We start from the raw sequence: 20,741 nt of genomic DNA, 5'->3' as shown, positions 1-20,741 counted from the left end.
CTTATGTGATCGCCACGAAGTATAAACAGAAAATTTATTATTTCAAATACAAGACACTATAAAATTCGGGACATTTTGCAAACATCACCATTGTACAATCGGAAAATAATGCAATCCGGCACTTGTATCAACATGCTTCAAAAAAAAAAAAAAAAAAGATGACATTTCTTTTTTAGCGTTATCGCTTATTCAAACTTCGTAAGATAGCTTAGAAATGCAACCTGCTCTTGCAAATTACAGCTATGTGGCTGGCTATACACTGCTTGCGTGAGCTGTTAACCGGTTAAACGTCACTTTGGACCAGCTGAGAGCGAAGACAGATAGTAAATGCTCGGCGTGGATACGTGCTGGAAAAATATGTTTCATTAAATCCTACACAACTAAGACTTTTTTACACCGTTATAACTATAATAGGGAGAAAAACAACAAGCGGATAAAGGTCACTCACCACGTAAGGGAAGTAAGTGATCTTACACCACCTGTAATAAAGATTATCTCTCTCTCTCTCTCTCTCTCTCTCTCTCTCTCTCTCTCTCTGTTATTTTTATCCCTCGTTATAGAGTAATCCTGCTTGTCAGCTACATCAACAGTCATAATGGCGGCAAAAACGATACTAGCCTAGCTACTTCATTTAAAAATTTATTAATTTTCCATAAAATTATTAAAATCAAAATGTCATGTAAACGGATGAAGATTGCACTACTTCGTTATAATTATCCCTTACAAAGAATACTTTTTTTTGTTATCTTGCACTGCAAAAGTATATATATATTTTTTTTAAAGCACACTCACTGATAATTTACCCCGCCCCCGACACAGTACCAGAAATGCATTTAAAATTGACATCACAATACATTGCAATTTCTGCTGTGATTTTATTTTCATTTTTTTAAAAGCGTTATTCATATTTTGTAAGCACTATAATTACCTTTTATCCATTATAAATGTTTATATATATAAATAAGTTTATTCGTTAGTGTTTAATATTCACTGAAATGCGCTGCTTCACCACTAGAAATAACTCTTCAAAATCCGGCATCTGAATTTACTTTTCGTCACCTCCTAATTACTGTATATAAAATAGACACTCCCCCATTTAAAAATGCTTTGCGAGTCGCCAGTAGAACAGATATGATCCAAGCCAGCAATGCACAAACTTTTAGGTAGTTCATTCCTTCTAACCCCCAACTCTCCACCTGCCCTACGCTGGTTCGCTGAATCAGAATCTGATTATACATCTGACTAAGTTACCGTGAACGGGGGGCGGTGTGATGAGGGGGGAGAGGGGGTTACAGTTTTAACTTTCTTTTGATCACTTATAGTGATAAAATTATTTATAGTGATAATATCACAAAATCGAAATCAGTTCAGCAGCGTGCTACAAATTAATCTAAAAATAGCCTTTCTCATGGGGTTTTAATGGGTAAGCGTGCTTGCAGTTGCAAAAAATCCGCTGTCATTATTCAGGTAACACTGCTGCTACGCAGAGTTCGATTAAATCATAACAGTTATAATTGCAAAAAATCGTATGAATTCGATCATTTTGAGTGGAGAAATTACTTTCCCCCCTCTCTTTAATAATCCTAAAACTGCAATTTTTCTGAGATAAAAGAAAATGAAAACTCGCTCGGGTTTCCCTGCTGTTCGAGATCGTATCAAAATTGCTTTTTTTAGCATAAATAAATTTTCTGTTTACTCCGGCACGACAACCAAATCAGTAGACTTTACAATAAATCGCCAATACAAATATTTATCGTATTTAGTAGTTACGGGTTTGAACCCCAGTCCATTCAAGGAAGAACGCGTGCTATGCACTCTCGCCCCTGACCACTCGGCTACGTCAGGCCTAGTATACAATACTGTTCTTCACTTCCAGAAATGCATGAAAAAAAAAAAAAAACACTAATGAATCATTTTATTAAATAAAACTTCAAAAAGGTACTCTTCCTGAACTGTTCCACATAAACGAAGCCCAAAAATTGATGTGCCCTGTTCAACAAATACTTCCAAAGAAAAAAAAAAAACACCCTGTATATGCCTATTTTAGCCAAGAATTGAATCAAATCTTCATTTCAATATCCAAAAAATACCTGAATTGGTATATGATTATTACACGATTTCATATACAGTACCCCATCGCATTCATAATCCACATAAACAAAAATATTCTGTATAGACAAATAAACGGAAACTTAATAGAGGAAATATTCTGGTCAGTATTACGAAATCCAAAATGAGAAGTAAAATGATGCATGACATAAAAATTTCAAACTAAATAGGCCTCTTGCTCCGGGATCCATAGTATAGGAAAATATGAATATTGTTCTCCACCGGAGGAACGGAAATAGTAAATAATGTAATGAAATGAAGGTACAAACAAGGTATTGTTGTAACCTTTGTTTTTGTTACAACTTTGTTACAACAAAAACCTTGTTTTTGTTGTAACAAAGGTTACAAGTTACAAAGGTTTTGTTGTAACAAAGGTTACAACATCGTTTTTGTTGTAACCTTAACAATGTAACCTTTAATAGAAACCATAGGTACAAAATAAAGGTAAACTAAATAAATAGAATAAATTAAATTAAAAAAGGACTCTTCATCAGCTTGTTTCATACTAAAGTTTATGTTCAAGCCGATGAAGAGTCCTTCCGACTCGAAAGCTACTTTGCTTTATTTTATTTTATTTATTTAGTTTACCTTAATTTTGTACCTTTAGTTTCTATTAAAGGTTACTACCTTGTTTGTACCTGCATTTCATTACATTATTTACTATTTCCGTTCCTCCGGGGAGAACAATATTCATATTTTCCTATAAAAATTTCCGTTTGTCTTAAATTCAACTACGTGCTGATATGATGTGCCTGCATTGACTTGTAAATAGTTTGAATTTTTCATAGTTTGAGACCGTAAAACTTTATTAGTTAAATAGTTTTAATTAATTATAATATTCATAAAATCACAAAATAAATTAAAATAATTGTTAAATTGCTATCCGAATAGTTTTTATATGAAAGTTACAGACTAGGATTTTTATTATTATTATTTTAAATAATAAAAATCATAGTTTTAAAATAAATCATAAATTCAATGAAATAAATTTCATTTCTAATTACTGTAATTTGAAACAAATGAACAAGTTTTGTAAGGTCATTCGTAATAGCAAACTCTCAGGATCTCTACATATTGGTCCAGGCAACTAGAAAATTAGAGCCATCTTGAATTGCGAACATTAAATCATCGATAAAAATTACTACGCATACTCAAAACTCTGATGACATACATAATAAGCTTTGCACTCTACCTCCATATGGTCGAAATACATATTTAATATTCGTAATCCACTTCCCAAATGCAATGTAAGAGGATTCGGTTCTAATTTCAAGGATGTCAGTTTCCATCTACAATCTGCCAAGACACTTTTTTCTGATTAATCTCAGTTATCGGTTGCCTCAACTACCGCTCATCTCCCCTCACTCATTCACTCCTTTCGCTTAAAAGGTGTTATTTGCGAATATGTTCACCACGAGATTCCTCTACTTTTTGATTTACTCTGACTTAAAATCTGTTTACATCATTCCATCAAATTCATTCGCTGTCTTTTTCGTTCTCATAACTCTGCAAATCACTTATAACTTTGACTTTTTCTTTACATGATGCATCAATCTAAATTTGCTAACAGTCAATGGTGATTTTAATGATTACAACTACAGACGGCTCTAATTTTCTAGTTGCACAGACCTCCTGTTCGATGCCCTAGCGATTAAGAATGACCTTACAAAAGTTGTTCATTTTACCCACTAGGATACCAAACAATCCTAACCACACACGACGGTCTATATACACTGGTGTTCAAAGAAAGTGCATCACCCCTTAAAATTGCAATTGTCGTCCGAATAACGTAAGTACAGTATACGGTAATATTTCTTACAGATTGCATCAGATAAGATTGACACGCGAGGTGATGACATAATATTGCATCAACTGTTACTTTCAGCTATATAAGCACACTTTGCAAGAGTTTCAGTCATTACTTGCTTGTGTCAGGATGGCGAGTTACGTGCAGTTGACGCCACGAAAAAAGAGTGCTATTGTTGCTTTACGTGAGGAAGGATGTTCTTCCCGTCGTATTGTTTATAGTGTCTTGTAATCAGTCGACAGTGAATAGATTTCTTTCCAAACTCAAGAATACTGGTTCTGCTGATAGGAAAAAAGGAACGGGACGCAGATGAATCTTTATGCCAAAACAGGACCGCGTTTTGAAGCGCTTATGCTTTAAAAACCGTAAAGCTTCTCCGTCTCAGCTGAAAAGAGAATGGGAAGAACATACAGGAGTGGTAGCAAGTGCAGTAACAGTCAGAAGACGCCTCTTCAAAAATGGACTTGTAGCCCGTCGTCCCAAGAAGAAGCCCCCTCTTCACACAAAAAACGAAAAGCCCGATTAATTTGGTGTAATGAGCATGTCAAATGGACCTCCGAGCAGTGGAATTCAACCTTCAAGGCTGTGATGGGAGACAAACGATTCCTTGCTCCTTGTCATCGGGCGAAATTCAATCTTCAAGGCTGTGATGAGAGACAAACGATTCGCCGTTGACGTGGTGAAGAATACCATCCAAACTGTATGGTGTCTGCAGTGAAATTCCCTACCAGCCAAATGATGTGGGGGTGCATTTCGTATCGCGGAGTAGGTCACCTGCAGTTTATAAAAGGTTCCGTAAATGCCAATGGATATCTGGCTATATTGGAAGGCAAATTGCTGCCAACCATTAGAGACAATTTCAACCTGCCAAGTAACTGCATCTTTCAGAACGACTCTGCGCCTTGTCATCGGGCGAAAAGTGTTAAGTAGGAACTGGAAGGGTAAGTATAAACAAGGTAGTCGGGACTACTTTGTCCATACTGTATTAAAAAGTGCTAATTTCATTTCATTCCTTTTTGGTCTTTCACTTTTTTTCTACTACTACTATGGACAAGTATAGAAACGCAGTTCCTGATCAGGTATAGTCCCCTGATAAAATACCTGATCATGTATCAATATTTATTTCTGCTGATATCGGATCAAGCATTTTTGCATTACCAATATTAGACCTTTTACTAAAATAGTTTACCTCATATCTGATGACAGCCATACCGTTTTCATTTTATTTTTATTACAATTTATTTTATTTTCATACAATTTATTTTATTTATTTTTTTATTTGCATTTTATTAATATTTTGTTGTACTAATTTTACTTTACAATTCCCCCACTTTATATTTGCTCGACAATTCAGCCCATAATTTACTTAATTCAGATATTAATATTCTTTCATCTTTCACTAATCTACTATTCTTTTTCTACTTTCCTCACCCTTATAATTACTGGCACCTTATGTAACTTTCACATCCATTTATACTTACTCAATTTAATTTAATATTAATACAATTTATATATATTAAATGTAGTTTTAAAATAAAAGTTTTAGTGAATGATAAAAGGTTTCAGTTGATGAAAAATGAATAAGTCAGGTATGACAGATGCACCTAAAAGCGCAAAGCAGCATTAAAGGATGCAAAAGTAGATATGTAAAAGGTGAAAGAATGTTAATATCGTAAAAGTTATGATGAATTAAGAAAATTATGGGCTGAATTACAAAGTCAATAGGAGGTGAGTGAACTGTAAAGTAAAATTATTAATAAGGTAAAATACAAATAAAATAAAAAGTGGTAAAGCTGTCCTCAGATATAGGGAGGCATATTTAGATAAAAGTCGAATATAGGTAATGCAGAATCTGATGTCAGCTGAAGTAAATAATTTTCTTAATTCATCATAACTTTTAGGATATTAACTTTCTTTCACTGGCACTTTGTGTAATTTTAACCTCCATCTATGCATACTTTATCTAATATATCTATTCATACATACTTTATATATATGAAGGTTAGTTTTTTTTAATGAAACCTCCAGATACGAAAAGGTATTAGAACCTATAGTACAGTACTCAGTATCATGCACGGGTTAAAGGTTGAGTGGATACTTGTTTACATTAGATCTGGACTTATACACACTGTAATCTTCAGGAAATACATGTAAACGCCGATTATATAAAATAATAGAAGGGATAAATAAGGAAGTTAATTCTATGTTTGGAGTTGGGTAGTGATGGATAGCGACTAGTTAATGACGAGTCACGTGTTTGGATTGGTTTAGAAGACAGCAGCAGAATTATTAGAATCAATTCAGAACAGTGCCGTGGATGCATCTACAGAAAAGGCATGCATAAGACATGAACGCCTATGAGACAAAGTGGAGAGATTTCGTAAGAGACAGGCCATTAATTACCTGACTGCCCTCTTTTGAATAGAGTCAAGGAGCTTGCGGGAAGTTTTGGGGGCATTACTCCCGATGCGAGAACAATATTCCGTGGCAGGGCGGATTTGCGATGTAGAGTCAGTAACTACTTAGAAGAAAAATATCACCGAGAAGGGAAAAATAAAAACTTCCTGATGCAGAGAAAGCAATAATTGTGTCTGTGGTGAGCGTGCCAATAAAGATTAGAGGTCAGGGTGATAGCCAATATATATATGCGATCTAGTCCAGAAATCAGTGTTATCGAAAGTGAGCGTATCTAGTCCAGAAATCAGTGTTATCGAAAGTATTGGAATAGAAGATTTCTTTCTAATAAGGAAACGAATTAAAAGTTAAGTCTTCTTCATCCCATTGGAGAATTACCCGGAGAATCAGCATTTAAGGAATTCGTGGTGAATGTTCCAAATGTTAAAGCTGTTCGTGCAAAGTAAACACACAGACACAAGAGGTTTCACAACCTGGAAAGGATTTTCAAGAAAAAGATGATTTTTAGCCAGTGACAAAAGTTCGTTAATACACAAAAGAAAAAAAGAATGGGAGAAAGAACCTTGGAAGCTACTAGCATTACTCCAGTAGTTAGAAGACAAAAGCCACCATTATCCACAGGAGCGCGATGTCACTGATCCTCGTATATCACGTTCAAATCATACAGCTGATATATTTTTTAACACTTAATTTATATTGGATGTATTGCGCATAAATATATCAACTTTTCTCTCTCTCTCTTTTTTCTCATTAGTTTTTAATACTAATTCAATGTTGAAAAAAAAAAAAAATCTGAACGAAACTTGATTGTACCACATTACATGTTTCTAGGCGCTGTTTTATAAATCTGTAGACCTGATACAAAACAACCTACAGAAGGTAGCCGGGGAAAAAATTATGAGTGAACACTAATATTACTGAAGCTTTATATATGTGTTTTTAATGTATCCCATTTTACAAAATATTATCTAATTAATACAACACAATCTGTGATAGGATTTATCAGAACCATGGTCTTATTCAACTGAACATAAATTCGGCTCTGCATATAATAATAAATAGTAATAGGCTAGTTGTATAATCAAAAGCGAGCTCAATACTGAAAGCAACAGTTAACAGAAAAATCATCCAAAATCTAAGCACTGAATCAAAACGCAGACGCGGCACCCAATACACATGCGTATAACATAACATAAACAAATAATAAAGAAAGTAAATCTAATCACAAAATTATATTTAATGTTTTAATTAATACGCTACATGACCTTGTTTTTATTATCCACCCCTTGTAAATAGCTTCCGTGAAAGGACGGCTGGGGGAACTAAAACTTCCGATCATCTTCTTCCCATGCCTTCAAGCATCAGTAGCAGCAGACAACTTATTATACTGCCGCGTTTCACGTGTCATAAGTGGGGAAACTTTCCCTCTCTTCTACTACCTGGTCGTAACCGTTAACTGCTGAAAAAAAAGTGCGCTCGGGGGAAAAATGTAGTACTTTCTCCTGAGTGCACATTTTTTAAATTTAAATTAATTTAATTAACAGTGCAGTTTTTTTTTTACTTTACGGAAATAAAAAAAAAATTAAAATGCTTAGTATAAATTGCAAATAAACAAAATGAGGTTCCTGGAGAAGCAAAAACTATATTTTGATACAGATTTAAACATATACTGTGTGTATATATATATATATTTTTTTTTTTTAAATTTGTATCCCTTTTTGATCGAAATAATGTAGGTTTTTTTTTTTTTTTTCCCCCTCTCCTTTTCTGCTACATGTGATGATTAAAGCTTAATGGTACTCTGGAACACTGCTTTAACTTCCCCTTCCCATTAAAAAAATCCCCGGAACGCCCCTTAGTGGTTTTATTTTTTTCCCTCGAAATGAGCGAAAACGGATCCCTGTAAAATAAAATAGAATATTTCAGTAGCCCCCATGCTTTGGAAGTACGTTTTTACTTGGAATAAATAAAAGGAAAAAAAAAAAATAATAATAATAATGAACACAGCACAATAAAAGTAGTCGAAAAACCAATAATCATGAATTAAAACTACAAATTGGTGCAACTTTTAAATCTGGATAAAATTATAAAAAAAGCTGTATAAATTGCAAATTATATATACTGTGTACGGTTGGAGTACGTTTCGGCAAAAATACACCTGGACGTGTTATTTCTTCAGAAAAAAATTTTCACAAATAATTTGCATATTCCCTTTACGGAATGTGCGAATGTTCTTATTGATAAACCTCCTAATAAATTAGGTAATTAACAAAAGCGTTGTATTTTTATTTTATTTTTGAATAGAGATAAATGCTGGTTTCTAAAAGTTGTTCACGCTTATTAATTAAAAAATTTAATATCGCTTATTTCACTTAATCACTACATTTTATCTAATTCCATTCGTGATCAGGATTCAAGAAATTAAAGACTACTCACCATATTCATCATTTTTTACAAGTATTTTTGCTGCTGCTAGCCCAGCACTGGCATTACACTGTAAGCACCAGTAACAAATATCATAGAAGCGTACAGAACTTTGATATCAGAAAATTAACCTACCTTGCCAAGGGTCCAGTTTTCTTCGCTCGTTGGCTCAAGATACGCTCAACCACGGACAAATTCCCACTCCTAGCTGCCTCTAATAACTCTTGCTCCTTACCCATCACAACAGCAGCGCGTGTAAGCGCAAAGCCAGAGACCACGACGCGAAATTCACATCGTATACCCACTATCACAGCACAGCGCTGGCGTCCATGTTGAATATATTACTGATTTGACACTTGCTCACAAACGTACATTCGTTTTTACATGTGACACTATAACCAAAGTATGTTTATGATATTCCACCTTACAATGTCTGATAATACATTTCCCATAATAGCAATGCATGTTTAATCGTCGTTCAGATAACCTCCCACGTCATGGATTTATCTGTTTCTACTTGTACAAACTAGTGGTTTGATAAATACGAAACGGTGGCTAACCATACTCACTCTGTTCCTCCCTTGCCGATATGTGATTAAAAGTATATAGTTGCTTAAACTTTGTTTGAGTAATGTTTTATCGGTAATTCCTGTTTTCTATACCAGTGAAGTGGGCTTTAATTTCATAATCAATGGCTCCTGTTGTAATTATAAATAGTTTTAACTGTGTTATGTTTCTCGGCTTATATGTTTTGAGCATCCCGGCTTCAGGTGAGTATAGATGTTGCTTGCTAACCTGTGAAACGGTATCTCAGTGGCTATTTAAGCAATGAAATGAAAATATTTATATAATACAGTATATGTAAAATATAGAAATGGTGAGGTATCGGGTTTCGATGAAAACACATCATCTGGTTAGATTGGGATTAAGATATAAATATGTTGCATCCAGCACCATCTACACTGTAGCAGACAACCGAGACATCCTAGTCAAGTGGAGGGTGCGCATTTTTTGTGTTTATGCAGATAATACGTTGTGCAGGAAAACAGGCCCTCTTTGTCGTGCATTGCCCCTGAATTTATCCTTATCATGATTCCCAGTTTTCCCCTTTCTGGATCAAATCACTGGAATTGTAGGAATTTCCTCAGTTAATACTGAAATAAGCAATTTCATTCCAAGCTCTGCAAGAGCTTAAATTCAGAGACGGAACTAGCCGATTTTGGTGCCAGTGCGAAATCTAATATTGTGCCTCCTGATGTGTAATTGATAAAAAGTAAACATCTCTTTTTGTCTTATTCTAGGGCATCGGTCCCAGCATGCTTTGCCAACAAGGTGAGAAAGGGTTGTGGTGGCATACATTAAAAAGTATTAATTTATTAAAGATTCACACATGAACTGAATATTCACAATGTTAAATTAATGAAATTTAGCAAATTGAGACAATTAGGAAATGACCTCAAATGTTGCCATTTTTTTTAGAAAAATTAGTGTGAAATTAGCCGAAGTTTCAATTTTATATTTGTAGGAAAATATCTGTACTGTTTTGGTATGTTAAAGCTATATATATATATATATATATTTTTTTTTTTTAATCTTTGATACACTTGTGCTGAGTATGTCATGAAGTTGTCAAATGCCCCTGTCTACTGTTCATGATGAGTATTATTGTTTTGCAGTAAAGATTTATTTAAATATTGTAATCTGACAGTTCCTCCTTTACCATTATGTGCTATGGTACAGCAGGGGTATTGAGAGCAATCATAGGACCTATGGCTGTCTTTTGTAAACAAACTATAATCACAACTGAGACCTAGGTTCCTTAGGCTGCAGGCTCACTGTACATAATTATTACGCATGTCACTGGTCACAGTGGGAACAAATTTATTCAGCAGATTTCTTGGCACTGCTACTCTTTTAACAGGTTTGTTTCTGATCACAGAAACTTTGGATACTAAAAAGTTGATTAATGTTCTTTTCAGTGAAAGAGCTTTGTGGAACCAAAACCTGACAGGTTACTATAACTGGAATATTTCAAGATAATTATCGAATGATATTGCAAAGGAGAATGTTTCAAGTAAATGAATTATTAAATAAACATTCATTTAGAAATAATGTGTATGGTTACAACTTGAACATGTTATTATATACATACTAAATAACAGAATTTAGTACGAGCAGGTGAGGAAGCTTTGCATTCGGTGGTAATTTTAGTGATCCATTTTCCAAGGATTTGTAAAAATTTATTGCAGTGAATCCTGTTCACTTTGCTTTCCATACTCATCAAAACAGTTACTTGCTTGAGGACATTCATTATAGGTGGTTATTGACCCTGAGTCACAACTAAAATTGGAGGATAAAGTACTGTTTATCCTCCAAATTCATGCATTAACAGGAAATTTGCATGCATTGTGATTACAACTTTACACAGGGCCCAGGATAGCTGAGCATAGGGCCCTGTGTGGGACTATAGTCACATGCTGAAGCCCAACTTTGCTGCATTTTTTTAAAAATGTACTTATACTGTATAGGATTATTTAATTTTTATATGTAAAAAGGGCCTGTTTTGAACATGTACACCTGTAATACTTTAAGGAAGTTCTCTTAAAGAAATTTTAATTATATCTTTAAGTAGTTTTCACATCACTTTATTATGATCATTGCCACTAGTTATCAGTGATCATGATTTAGTGATAGGGAGAGTTACTTAAAGCTATAACTACTGCCAAGGGCAGTAGTTATAGCTTTAAGTAATTGTCTACAACTACTGTAGTTGTCATGAAGACAACTACAGTAGTTGTAGACAATTTTTAAATTCCCTTTAGTGGGACCAACTGCATGTTCTAAATGGGAAGTAATCATAGAAGCTACTAAGCTTTTTATACCAAGATATATTGTTCCAGGTTTAGACTTAAATGGATGTCAGATGAACTGATAAGACCAGTGGCAGAGAAGAAAAATTCAGGTTGATTATAAATTAGCAGGGGTCACAGAAACTTACATTAAGTACAAACTAGTCTGCAGTCCAGTCACTAAAAAGATTTAAGCAAGCTAAGGCAGATTATGAGAAATATTTGGCTAAGAATACAAAGAAAGGTTATAAGGAATACGTTTATGTTAATACTGGATGAAAAGGGATGAACTACATTGGCACAGTAGATATGAATAGCATAACTCGAGGGTTGAATATCAAACAACGTTAACTACGAAATCATTTTTTAGTTAACGTTTTTTGTAATTAACCAAGAAAAAGTCATTTGACATTTTCTTGGTTTACCAGAAATGTACTTACAGCCCAAGTTAACTTGTAAAGTACCAGAGAGATACAATTCTATGACGTATGCATTGTTATTTGTATAAAGTAAAACTAAAGTTATTTAAATTTATCATGCATTAACAGGATTATTTATTTATCTTAAAAAAAAAAAAAATGCAATTTTGTAGTTAACATTGTTTGACACTAAACCCTGGAGCTGTTGATTATCCTGTTCAGGTAGCTGACAAGTTAAATAAATATTTTGCATCTACATTCACCTGCAAGGAAGTCTTGGTGTATTTCTGGTATTCACATAGGGATGGCATTACAAGAAGTACAAGGAATTATAACTGGCAGCTAAATGATTATATGATAACTGAGTTGGTAGTGGAAGAGAAATTGTTAAGTAAATAAGATACCTGGGGCTATTGGGATCTATCCAGTTATATGAGACTCATCCCAGAAGTAATACACACATGCTTCTCGCTCCATATGCCTACACGACTGGTATTTATCAGGATAATAATTTGAAGTTTAACCTCAACATTAGCATTAGCATTAGCATTAGTAGAGGCATTTGATGCAAGAAAGCAAGCTTATGCAGCATCAGCCAAAAAAAAAAAAAAAAAAAAAAAAAGTAACATAAATAAATAAAAATAACCACTTCCACTTCACCCCTCTGTTCGTTCGAAATACCTGTCCAGCTGAGCCTTAAACTTATTTAGGCTATCAACTTCCACGACAAGGGATGGAAGTCTGTTCCACCCACCAACCACCCGCTGGCTAAAGGCAAATTTCCGCACATCTATCCTACATCTGTCTTTCCTCAATTTGAATTTATGCCCTCTCAGGTGATTTTTCTGAGCTAGAGGAAGAATCCCATCAGCATTGAGCATGCTCAAACCATTCAAGGCTTTGTACACCTCTATCAGATCACCCCGCTGGTGCCTAGTTTCCAGACACTGTAATTTGCAAAACTTAAGCCTTTCTTCGTAAGAGAACCCCTTTGTCCCATTCACCAATCTAGTTGCCCTTCTCTGTACTCGTTCCAGCAGCTCTACATCCTTCCTGAAATGAGGCCTCCAGGCCTGTATACAGTACTCTAGGTGTGGCCTGACCATTGCCTTATACAAGGGAATAATCACCTCCTTATCCCTGCTAGAAAAATTCCTATATATCATTGACAATACACCATGAGCTACTCTTGCAGCTCGTCTGCACTGCTCAGAGAACTTCATATCTGCCTGCACCACCACCCCCAGGTCCCTTTCATTCTCTACCACTGTCAGTGTAGTACCACAGAGTTGATACGTTGCTCTGGGGTTGCTGTTTCCCATATGTAGTACTTTACATTTGTCAATGTTAAACTTCATTTGCCACCTCGAAGCCCATCTGCTCAACCTTTCCAAATCCTGTTGCAGCAGCATAGTGTCAGTAGTGTCCTTGACAACCCTGCCAACCTTCGTATCGTCTGCAAACTTGGACATTAAGCCTGATATACCATCATCAATATCATTTATAAATACAGAAAACAATAAAGGCCCCAATACTGAACCCTGAGGGACTCCACTAATAACATTAGTCCACGATGAGCAGTGTCCATTGATTACCACTCTCTGTCTTCTCCCCCTCAACCACCCCTTTATCCATAGCAGCAACTTGCCTCCAATGCCACACTGCTCCAATTTGTGCAGCAGTCTTCCATGTGCAACAGTATCAAAAGCCTTTCTAAGATCCAAGTATATAATATCAAAGTTATTCCCTGCATCCAGTTCTTTTGTGACTGCATCATAGTATCCAATCAAATTGGTCAGGCAAGACTTCCCCTTAACAAAACCATGCTGTGTCCTAGCTATAACTGAAGTCTTGTCTAGATGATCCTGCAGTGCTTCTTTCACCAGTGCCTCCATTAATTTTCCGGGAACAGAAGTTAAACTCACAGGTCTATAATTACTTGTGTCAGCCTTTGATCCCCCTTTGTGAATTGGGGTCACATTTGCACATCTCCAGTCAATGGGTACCTCCCCTGAGTCCAAGGAAGCTCTCATAATTATGGCTAAGGGTTTGCTTACCTCCTTTGCTGCCTCCTTTAATATAACTGGATAGATCCCATCCACCCCAGGTGCCTTTCTTGTGTTTATCTTCAACAATTTCTCCTCCACTTTGCTCTCAGTTATTACAAGATTCTCTAGCTTACTGCTAGAGTTGAATACACCTCTGGCATTCCCCTCGCTGAATAACTCCTCATGTGTGAATGTCGATGCAAAATATTCATTTAGTTTGTTAGCTACCCGAGCAGGGTCATCAACAGTTGACCCATCGATCTCAAGTGGACCAATCTGATTCATCCCCTTCCTTCTAGAGTTTACATAAGTAAAGAACTCTTTGCTGTTTTTCTTCGCATCCCTTGCCAAGGATCTCTCGTAATCTGCCTTCGCCTGCCTAACCTCCTTTGTAACTTGGTTACAGATCAACTTGTATCTATCATAGGCGTCCGTGTCACGTGTTAATTTGTATGTATCCCATGCATTTTTCTTCTCTGCCATATGCCTCATTAGTTCATCTGACAACCATTTAGGCCTAAACCTTGAACAATATTTCTTAGTTGGTATGTAAAGCCTAGTAGCTTCCACGATAAGTTCTTTGAATGCTTCCCATTTTGAATTTGCTGTTGGCAATATCATCAGTTGATCCCACTGTATAGAATTTAAATACTGTCTCAGTCCATTGTAGTCGCCTTTACGAAAGCAATACCCCTTCCCTTTACCCCTAATGGTAGTTACCTCTTTGAGTAACTCCCACTTCAGCACACTGTGATCACTGCCACCAAGTGGTTCATTTATCTGCAGATTCTTAATGCATGAAGAATCACTACTGATAATCAAATCAAGAGTATTACTCCCTCTAGTTGCCTCCCGAACATGCTGATGTAGAAAACAATCATCCAATAAATCCACAAAAGCCTTGCTACTGTGTGAGTGACCAGCCCCCAAATTCCAGTCAATATCTGGGAAATTAAAATCCCCCATTATAAGACTCTCTGATTTACTGGCCCACTCTATTTCTCCGAACAGTTTCTTATTATACTCATCAGAGTCATTAGGCCTATAGCACACTCCTACTCTCAATTTTGATCTCCCAATGCTTATGTCACACCAAACTGACTCGACACTGCACTGTCCAGCGATGTCGACTGGCTTCACTTCCTTGGATTTTATGTGTTTTTTAACTAATAGCATAACCCCTCCTCCCTTCCTATCCTGTCTATCCTTTCTGTAGACATTGTACTCCCCAAATTCCAGTTCTGCATTTCTTATATCTGTGTGACACCACGTCTCTGAAATCCCCACAATATCTGCCTTTGATGTTTTGAGCAATACCTCAAATTCATCAAATTTATTTACTAAACTCCTAGCATTGGTGTACACACAAGTATACATGCACCTGTTCTTTTTCTTAGCTACCCTAACACAACCCATGTGTTTACTTGTACCCCAATGATTCCCAGCAGTCTCTGAAATATCCTGCATCTTATTTTCCAGGCTGCGGCTCATTCCAATAGAAGCAGTGCAAGAATCACTTTCACCTCTGCCAGTGGCTACTGTTAATCTATTAGTCCTTGTATCCCCCCAATCTAGCAGTTTTCCGACCCACCTAACATTGCCTCGATAGCATCAGCAAACATTCTTGCACCCTTTCTATTTAAGTGTATCCCATCCCTGTAGAAGCAGTCTCTCCTGTTAACAAGTACAGACCAGGCTGAAAAAAATTCTACCCCTTGAGCCCTGCACAATCTTTCCAGGGCCGAATTGATTGACAGGGCTCTCATCATATACTCCCTCCTATCGTGTCTGGGCAGAATTGCAGACACTTTCAATTTCAACCCTAATTCACGGCTTTTTTTCATCAGTGACCTGTACTTGTCAAGTAATTCCGCCGGTCTCCTACTCTTAATGTCATTAGTGCCAACGTGTACAACTATATCACCTTTTGTGCCCTTAAAAGATGATATCCGCTCTACAACGTCATCAACTTTTGCCCCTGGCAGACATACCCTGGTCCTATTCCACCTATCAAGGAATCATTTTTTAGTTAACGTTTTTTGTAATTAACCAAGAAAAAGTCATTTGACATTTTCTTGGTTTACCAGAAATGTACTTACAGCCCAAGTTAACTTGTAAAGTACCAGAGAGATACAATTCTATGACGTATGCATTGTTATTTGTATAAAGTAAAACTAAAGTTATTTAAATTTATCATGCATTAACAGGATTATTTATTTATCTTAAAAAAAAAAAAAATGCAATTTTGTAGTTAACATTGTTTGACACTAAACCCTGGAGCTGTTGATTATCCTGTTCAGGTAGCTGACAAGTTAAATAAATATTTTGCATCTACATTCACCTGCAAGGAAGTCTTGGTGTATTTCTGGTATTCACATAGGGATGGCATTACAAGAAGTACAAGGAATTATAACTGGCAGCTAAATGATTATATGATAACTGAGTTGGTAGTGGAAGAGAAATTGTTAAGTAAATAAGATACCTGGGGCTATTGGGATCTATCCAGTTATATGAGACTCATCCCAGAAGTAATACACACATGCTTCTCGCTCCATATGCCTACACGACTGGTATTTATCAGGATAATAATTTGAAGTTTAACCTCAACATTAGCATGCTTGAAATGGAGATTGAATGTTTGTGGAGAGGCTTTTAAAAGTGAATGGTGATATTGCTTCAGATTAGATTACAGTTTCAGATCAAAGATCTTTTATGAAAATTGAAACTTTACATTGTCAAATGCCAATGCAAATTCATATTATAGTTTCATGTTGGTCTCAAAGGTTGTTTTGTCGAGGTCAGATCAGTAGTGAAGACAAGCAATACCCAGGCAGACCAAGAAACAATATATCTGCATCATTATTACCACTATTTTGAAGGAAGACAGAAGTATGACTTGTGAAGAAATAGCCAATTAATCTGGAATACCGAAATTATCTGTTCACCAAATTTTAACTTGAGGTGTTACAAAAATAAAAAGTTGCCTCCTGATATTTGCAATCAGTTGAAAATCTTTTATGGTTCAAATGCACCTATCAGTGTGCTGCTGCAGCAGGACCAATTATAGGTAGCCATTGTGCAGGAGGCCTTATCTTATTTGGCCATCCATTCATTAGGGTGCATTTACTTATTAGCATCTGTTCTATCTTGATAAAAATATAGACTGGAGTGACTATCCATTCATTAGGGTGCATTTACTTATTAGCATCTGTTCTATCTTGATAAAAATATAGACTGGAGTGACTATAAGATTTAGTGTACACAATTAACCTGTCACATTCAAGTAGTAAATTTAAATGAAAACAGTAAATACTAGTATGGGAAAGATACATGGGAGGATATAATCCAACGCCAATGTTCAGAGGAATGACAAAAAAAAAAAAACAACATTTTGTCAAATTCTATTGATCACTGTAAGGTTAAAAATCCCCTTCTCTTCATGAGTTCATGCAGAGAGAGTGAGAGCTGTTGTCCGTGAATATATAAACAAACAGATCATAATGAAAAATGAGAATGATCTGTAAAACTTAACCTGACATTAAACTGATGATGCTATTGCTATTAGGCAACTCTTTGATATGCTCCAGCAGAGTCAGGGCAGGCCTAGCCTGAGATTTCATTGTGTCTCAAATAAATAAGAACCTGGATTAATTAAAATTGTGATAAGAGGTTTTTGGATTTATCGCAAAAGTGTCTGTAATTCTGCAAAGACATGATAGGATGGAGTATATTATGAGATCCTTGTTAATCACTTCAGCCCTGGAAAGACTGTGCAAGCTCATGGGGGTAGAATTTTTCTCATCATGGTCTGTGCTTGTTAACAGGAGAATTTGTTTTTACTGGGTTGAGATATATTTAAATAGAAGAAGCGCAAGAATATTTACTAATCTACAAGGCAGTGTTAAGCAGGTTGGAAAACTGATAGCTTGGGGGCATCATGGACAAATAGCAGTTGCAGACATTGATGTGATTAGATGCTAGTATCCTCTGTTAGGGTTACTAGCATCTACAAAAGTAAAAAAACAGGCACATATATATTTGTGTGTATGCTAATGCTAGGTGCATAGTAAATAAATTTGATGAAATCGAAGCACTTATACCATCAAATGCGGACATTCTATGGATATGGGAGACATGGTATCACTTAGACATAAGGGATGCAGAATTTGAATATGGAGAGTACAATGTGGACAGAAAGGACGAGGAGAGGGAAGTTATGCTCTTAGTTAAGAAGCATATAAAATCTGAAACAGTGCATCCAGTGGACAAGGGTAGTTAGTTCAATGTTGAGTCAGTTTGGTTTGATAATAAGCACTGGGAAAACAAAGATGAGAGTAGGAGTGTGTTTATTGGCCTAAGGACTGTGAAGACTATAATGAAAAGCTATACGGACAAAGTAGGCCAGTAAATCAGACTGTCTTATAATGGTAGACTTCAACTTTCCAGATATTGACTGGAATCTATGCGATAGTCATTTGTACAGTCAAGAACCTGTCTGGATTTGTTGGATTACTGTTTTTCACACTAGTATATTAGAAAAGCAACAAGAAAAACACAGTACTCCTGATACGATTATTAACAGTGACTTTTCATGCATTAAGAATCTACAGATAAAGTATCGTCTCCAAGAACAGTAGCTGGCAGTGGTCACAGAATATAGATGTGGGATTTGCTTAAAAGATGTAACTACTGTTCAATGCAAAAGGGAAGAGTTTTTCCTTTCATGAAGGTGACAGTGATGGTCTCATACAGTTTTTAAATTCTATTCAGTAGGATCAATTGATGTTAGCAACAGCAAATTCTGAGTGAAAAGAATTCAAGAAAGAAGTTATAGAAGCTGATAGGATTTTCATTTAAGAGATACTGTTCGAGGCTTATTCTTAAATGGATGTCAAATAAACTGATGAGACTTGTGGCAAAGAAGAAAAATACATGGATGCACATAAATTTTCAGATGATATAGAAGCCTACACTAGATATAAACTAGTCTGTAAACAAGTCACAAAGGAAGTCAGGCAAGTTAAGGCAGATTACAAGAAGTCTGGTGAAGAATCATTATAGCCTTAGTTGCGAATTTGCCAAAAAAAACTCAAACTCTGGTAAAGAATGCAAAGAAAAGTAGCAAAGACATCTTTACTTATGTAAACCCTAGAAGGAAGGGATGAATAACATTGGTCCACTTGATATCAATGGCTTAACTGTTGATGATCGTGCTCAGGTTTCTGACAAACTGAATGGATATTCTGTATCTATGTTTACTCAAGAGGATTTTTTTTGAAATGGAGATGCCAGAAGTATAAGGTGTTTATTTGAAAATGCAGCAGGAGGTTCACTTCATAATATTTATTATAATAACCAAATATGTAAAACACAGTGAAATAATTACTTCACCAAAGATGCTGGAAGTGCTCACCATTCTGCTGAATGCTAGCATTCACTCATTTCACCATATTCTGTGACACTCGAAGAACAGTTGTTTTGATTTATTCTTGTAGTAACCTCTGAGATGTTTTTCAGTTGCTCTTTGGTTGTAGTAGTAGTAATGGCAAATGATGCAAGAAAGTAAGCTTATATAATATCAGCCAAAAAAAAAAAAATGCAATCACCCATCCATACCCTACAAGAATTTGTCTATTTCTCCTTTGAATTTATTTAACCATTCACTTCCACAACAACAGTTGGAAGCCTGTTCCAACAATCAATGCCAACTGGCTGAAGGCAAACTTCCATACATCTATTCTGCAGCCATCCTTCCTCAACTCCAATTTATGCCCCTTCATGTGTATAGTCTCAGCAAATGAAAGGATACCATTAACATTCAGCTTATTCAAGGCTTTAAACACCTCAATCAGATCTCCTCAGAGGTGCCTGGTCTTGAGACACTGCAATTTGCAGAACTGAAGCCTTTCTAGGTATGAGCACTCTTTTGTTCCCTTCACCAATCTGGTTGCCCCTCTCTGCATCCATTCCAGCAGATCTACAACCTTCCTAAAGTGATGCCTCCAGATCTGTATACAATACTCAAGGTGCGGCATAATCGTGGCCTTATACAAAGGGATAATGACTTGCTTATTCCTTTTAGCAAAGTTTCTGCATATCATCAGGGCCATGCAAAAGTATTTGGGGGTCCGGATGCAAAATGGGTTAAGGAGCCTCATTTATTTATGTTGAGACTTTGATGGCTCTCTAGATTGGGTCTGCAATCTAGGGGTGCAGCACATCCAATGGGGGGTGCATTGTACAGTGCATCCAATGCATTCCCCCCATTGTATATCATTGATAAACCCTGTAAGCTGTTCTGGCAGCATGTCTGCTCTGCTAAGAGAATTTCATGTCTGACTACACAATTTCACAAGGTCTGTCTCATTCTCCACTGCCTTGAGTGTAGTACCATACCATTTATAACTTACTCTGGGGTTACTGCTACCCCTGTGCAGTACCGTGCATTAGTCAATGTTGAACTATAATGGCCATTTCTGAGCTGATCGACCCAATTTTTCTAGATCTCGTTGCAGTAGCTCACCTTGATGATTGTCATTAATCACCCTGCTAACCTTTGTATCACTGCAGACTTGGATATTAAGCATGATATAAATGATGCTTAATGTCTAGAACCCGCCTGTTAAGGTACTTGATCCACAATATAGAAGGAGGGAACAATTTGCAGCTA

At 36.1% G+C, this 20,741-nt stretch overlaps 2 protein-coding genes across 4 annotated transcripts in view; one reads left to right on the top strand and one right to left on the bottom strand.

Annotated features, from left to right (window-relative positions):
- The window catches only part of LOC150077523 (uncharacterized), a 623,444-nt gene extending 614,384 nt beyond the window's left edge, over positions 1 to 9,060 (bottom strand). For all 3 annotated transcript variants that reach the window (XM_090386795.1, XM_090386798.1, XM_090386796.1), the window contains exon 1: positions 8,891 to 9,060. In XM_090386795.1, the coding sequence (XP_090242921.1) occupies positions 8,891 to 8,994 (104 nt within the window). In that variant the 5' untranslated portion in view covers positions 8,995 to 9,060. The remainder of the gene's footprint in view (positions 1 to 8,890) is intronic.
- Positions 9,061 to 9,367: 307 nt separating this feature from the next.
- The window catches only part of LOC150077522 (transmembrane 7 superfamily member 3-like), a 133,001-nt gene continuing 121,627 nt past the window's right edge, over positions 9,368 to 20,741 (top strand). The window contains exon 1 of the mRNA XM_090385931.1: positions 9,368 to 9,525. Within this exon, the coding sequence (XP_090242057.1) occupies positions 9,447 to 9,525 (79 nt within the window). The 5' untranslated portion in view covers positions 9,368 to 9,446. The remainder of the gene's footprint in view (positions 9,526 to 20,741) is intronic.

This window comes from Mastigoproctus giganteus, chromosome 12 (genome assembly GCF_048544385.1).
Source record: "Mastigoproctus giganteus isolate SK-2022 chromosome 12, ASM4854438v1, whole genome shotgun sequence".
Taxonomy (NCBI): domain Eukaryota; kingdom Metazoa; phylum Arthropoda; class Arachnida; order Uropygi; family Thelyphonidae; genus Mastigoproctus; species Mastigoproctus giganteus.
This window is presented reverse-complemented; position numbering and strand designations above follow the sequence as displayed.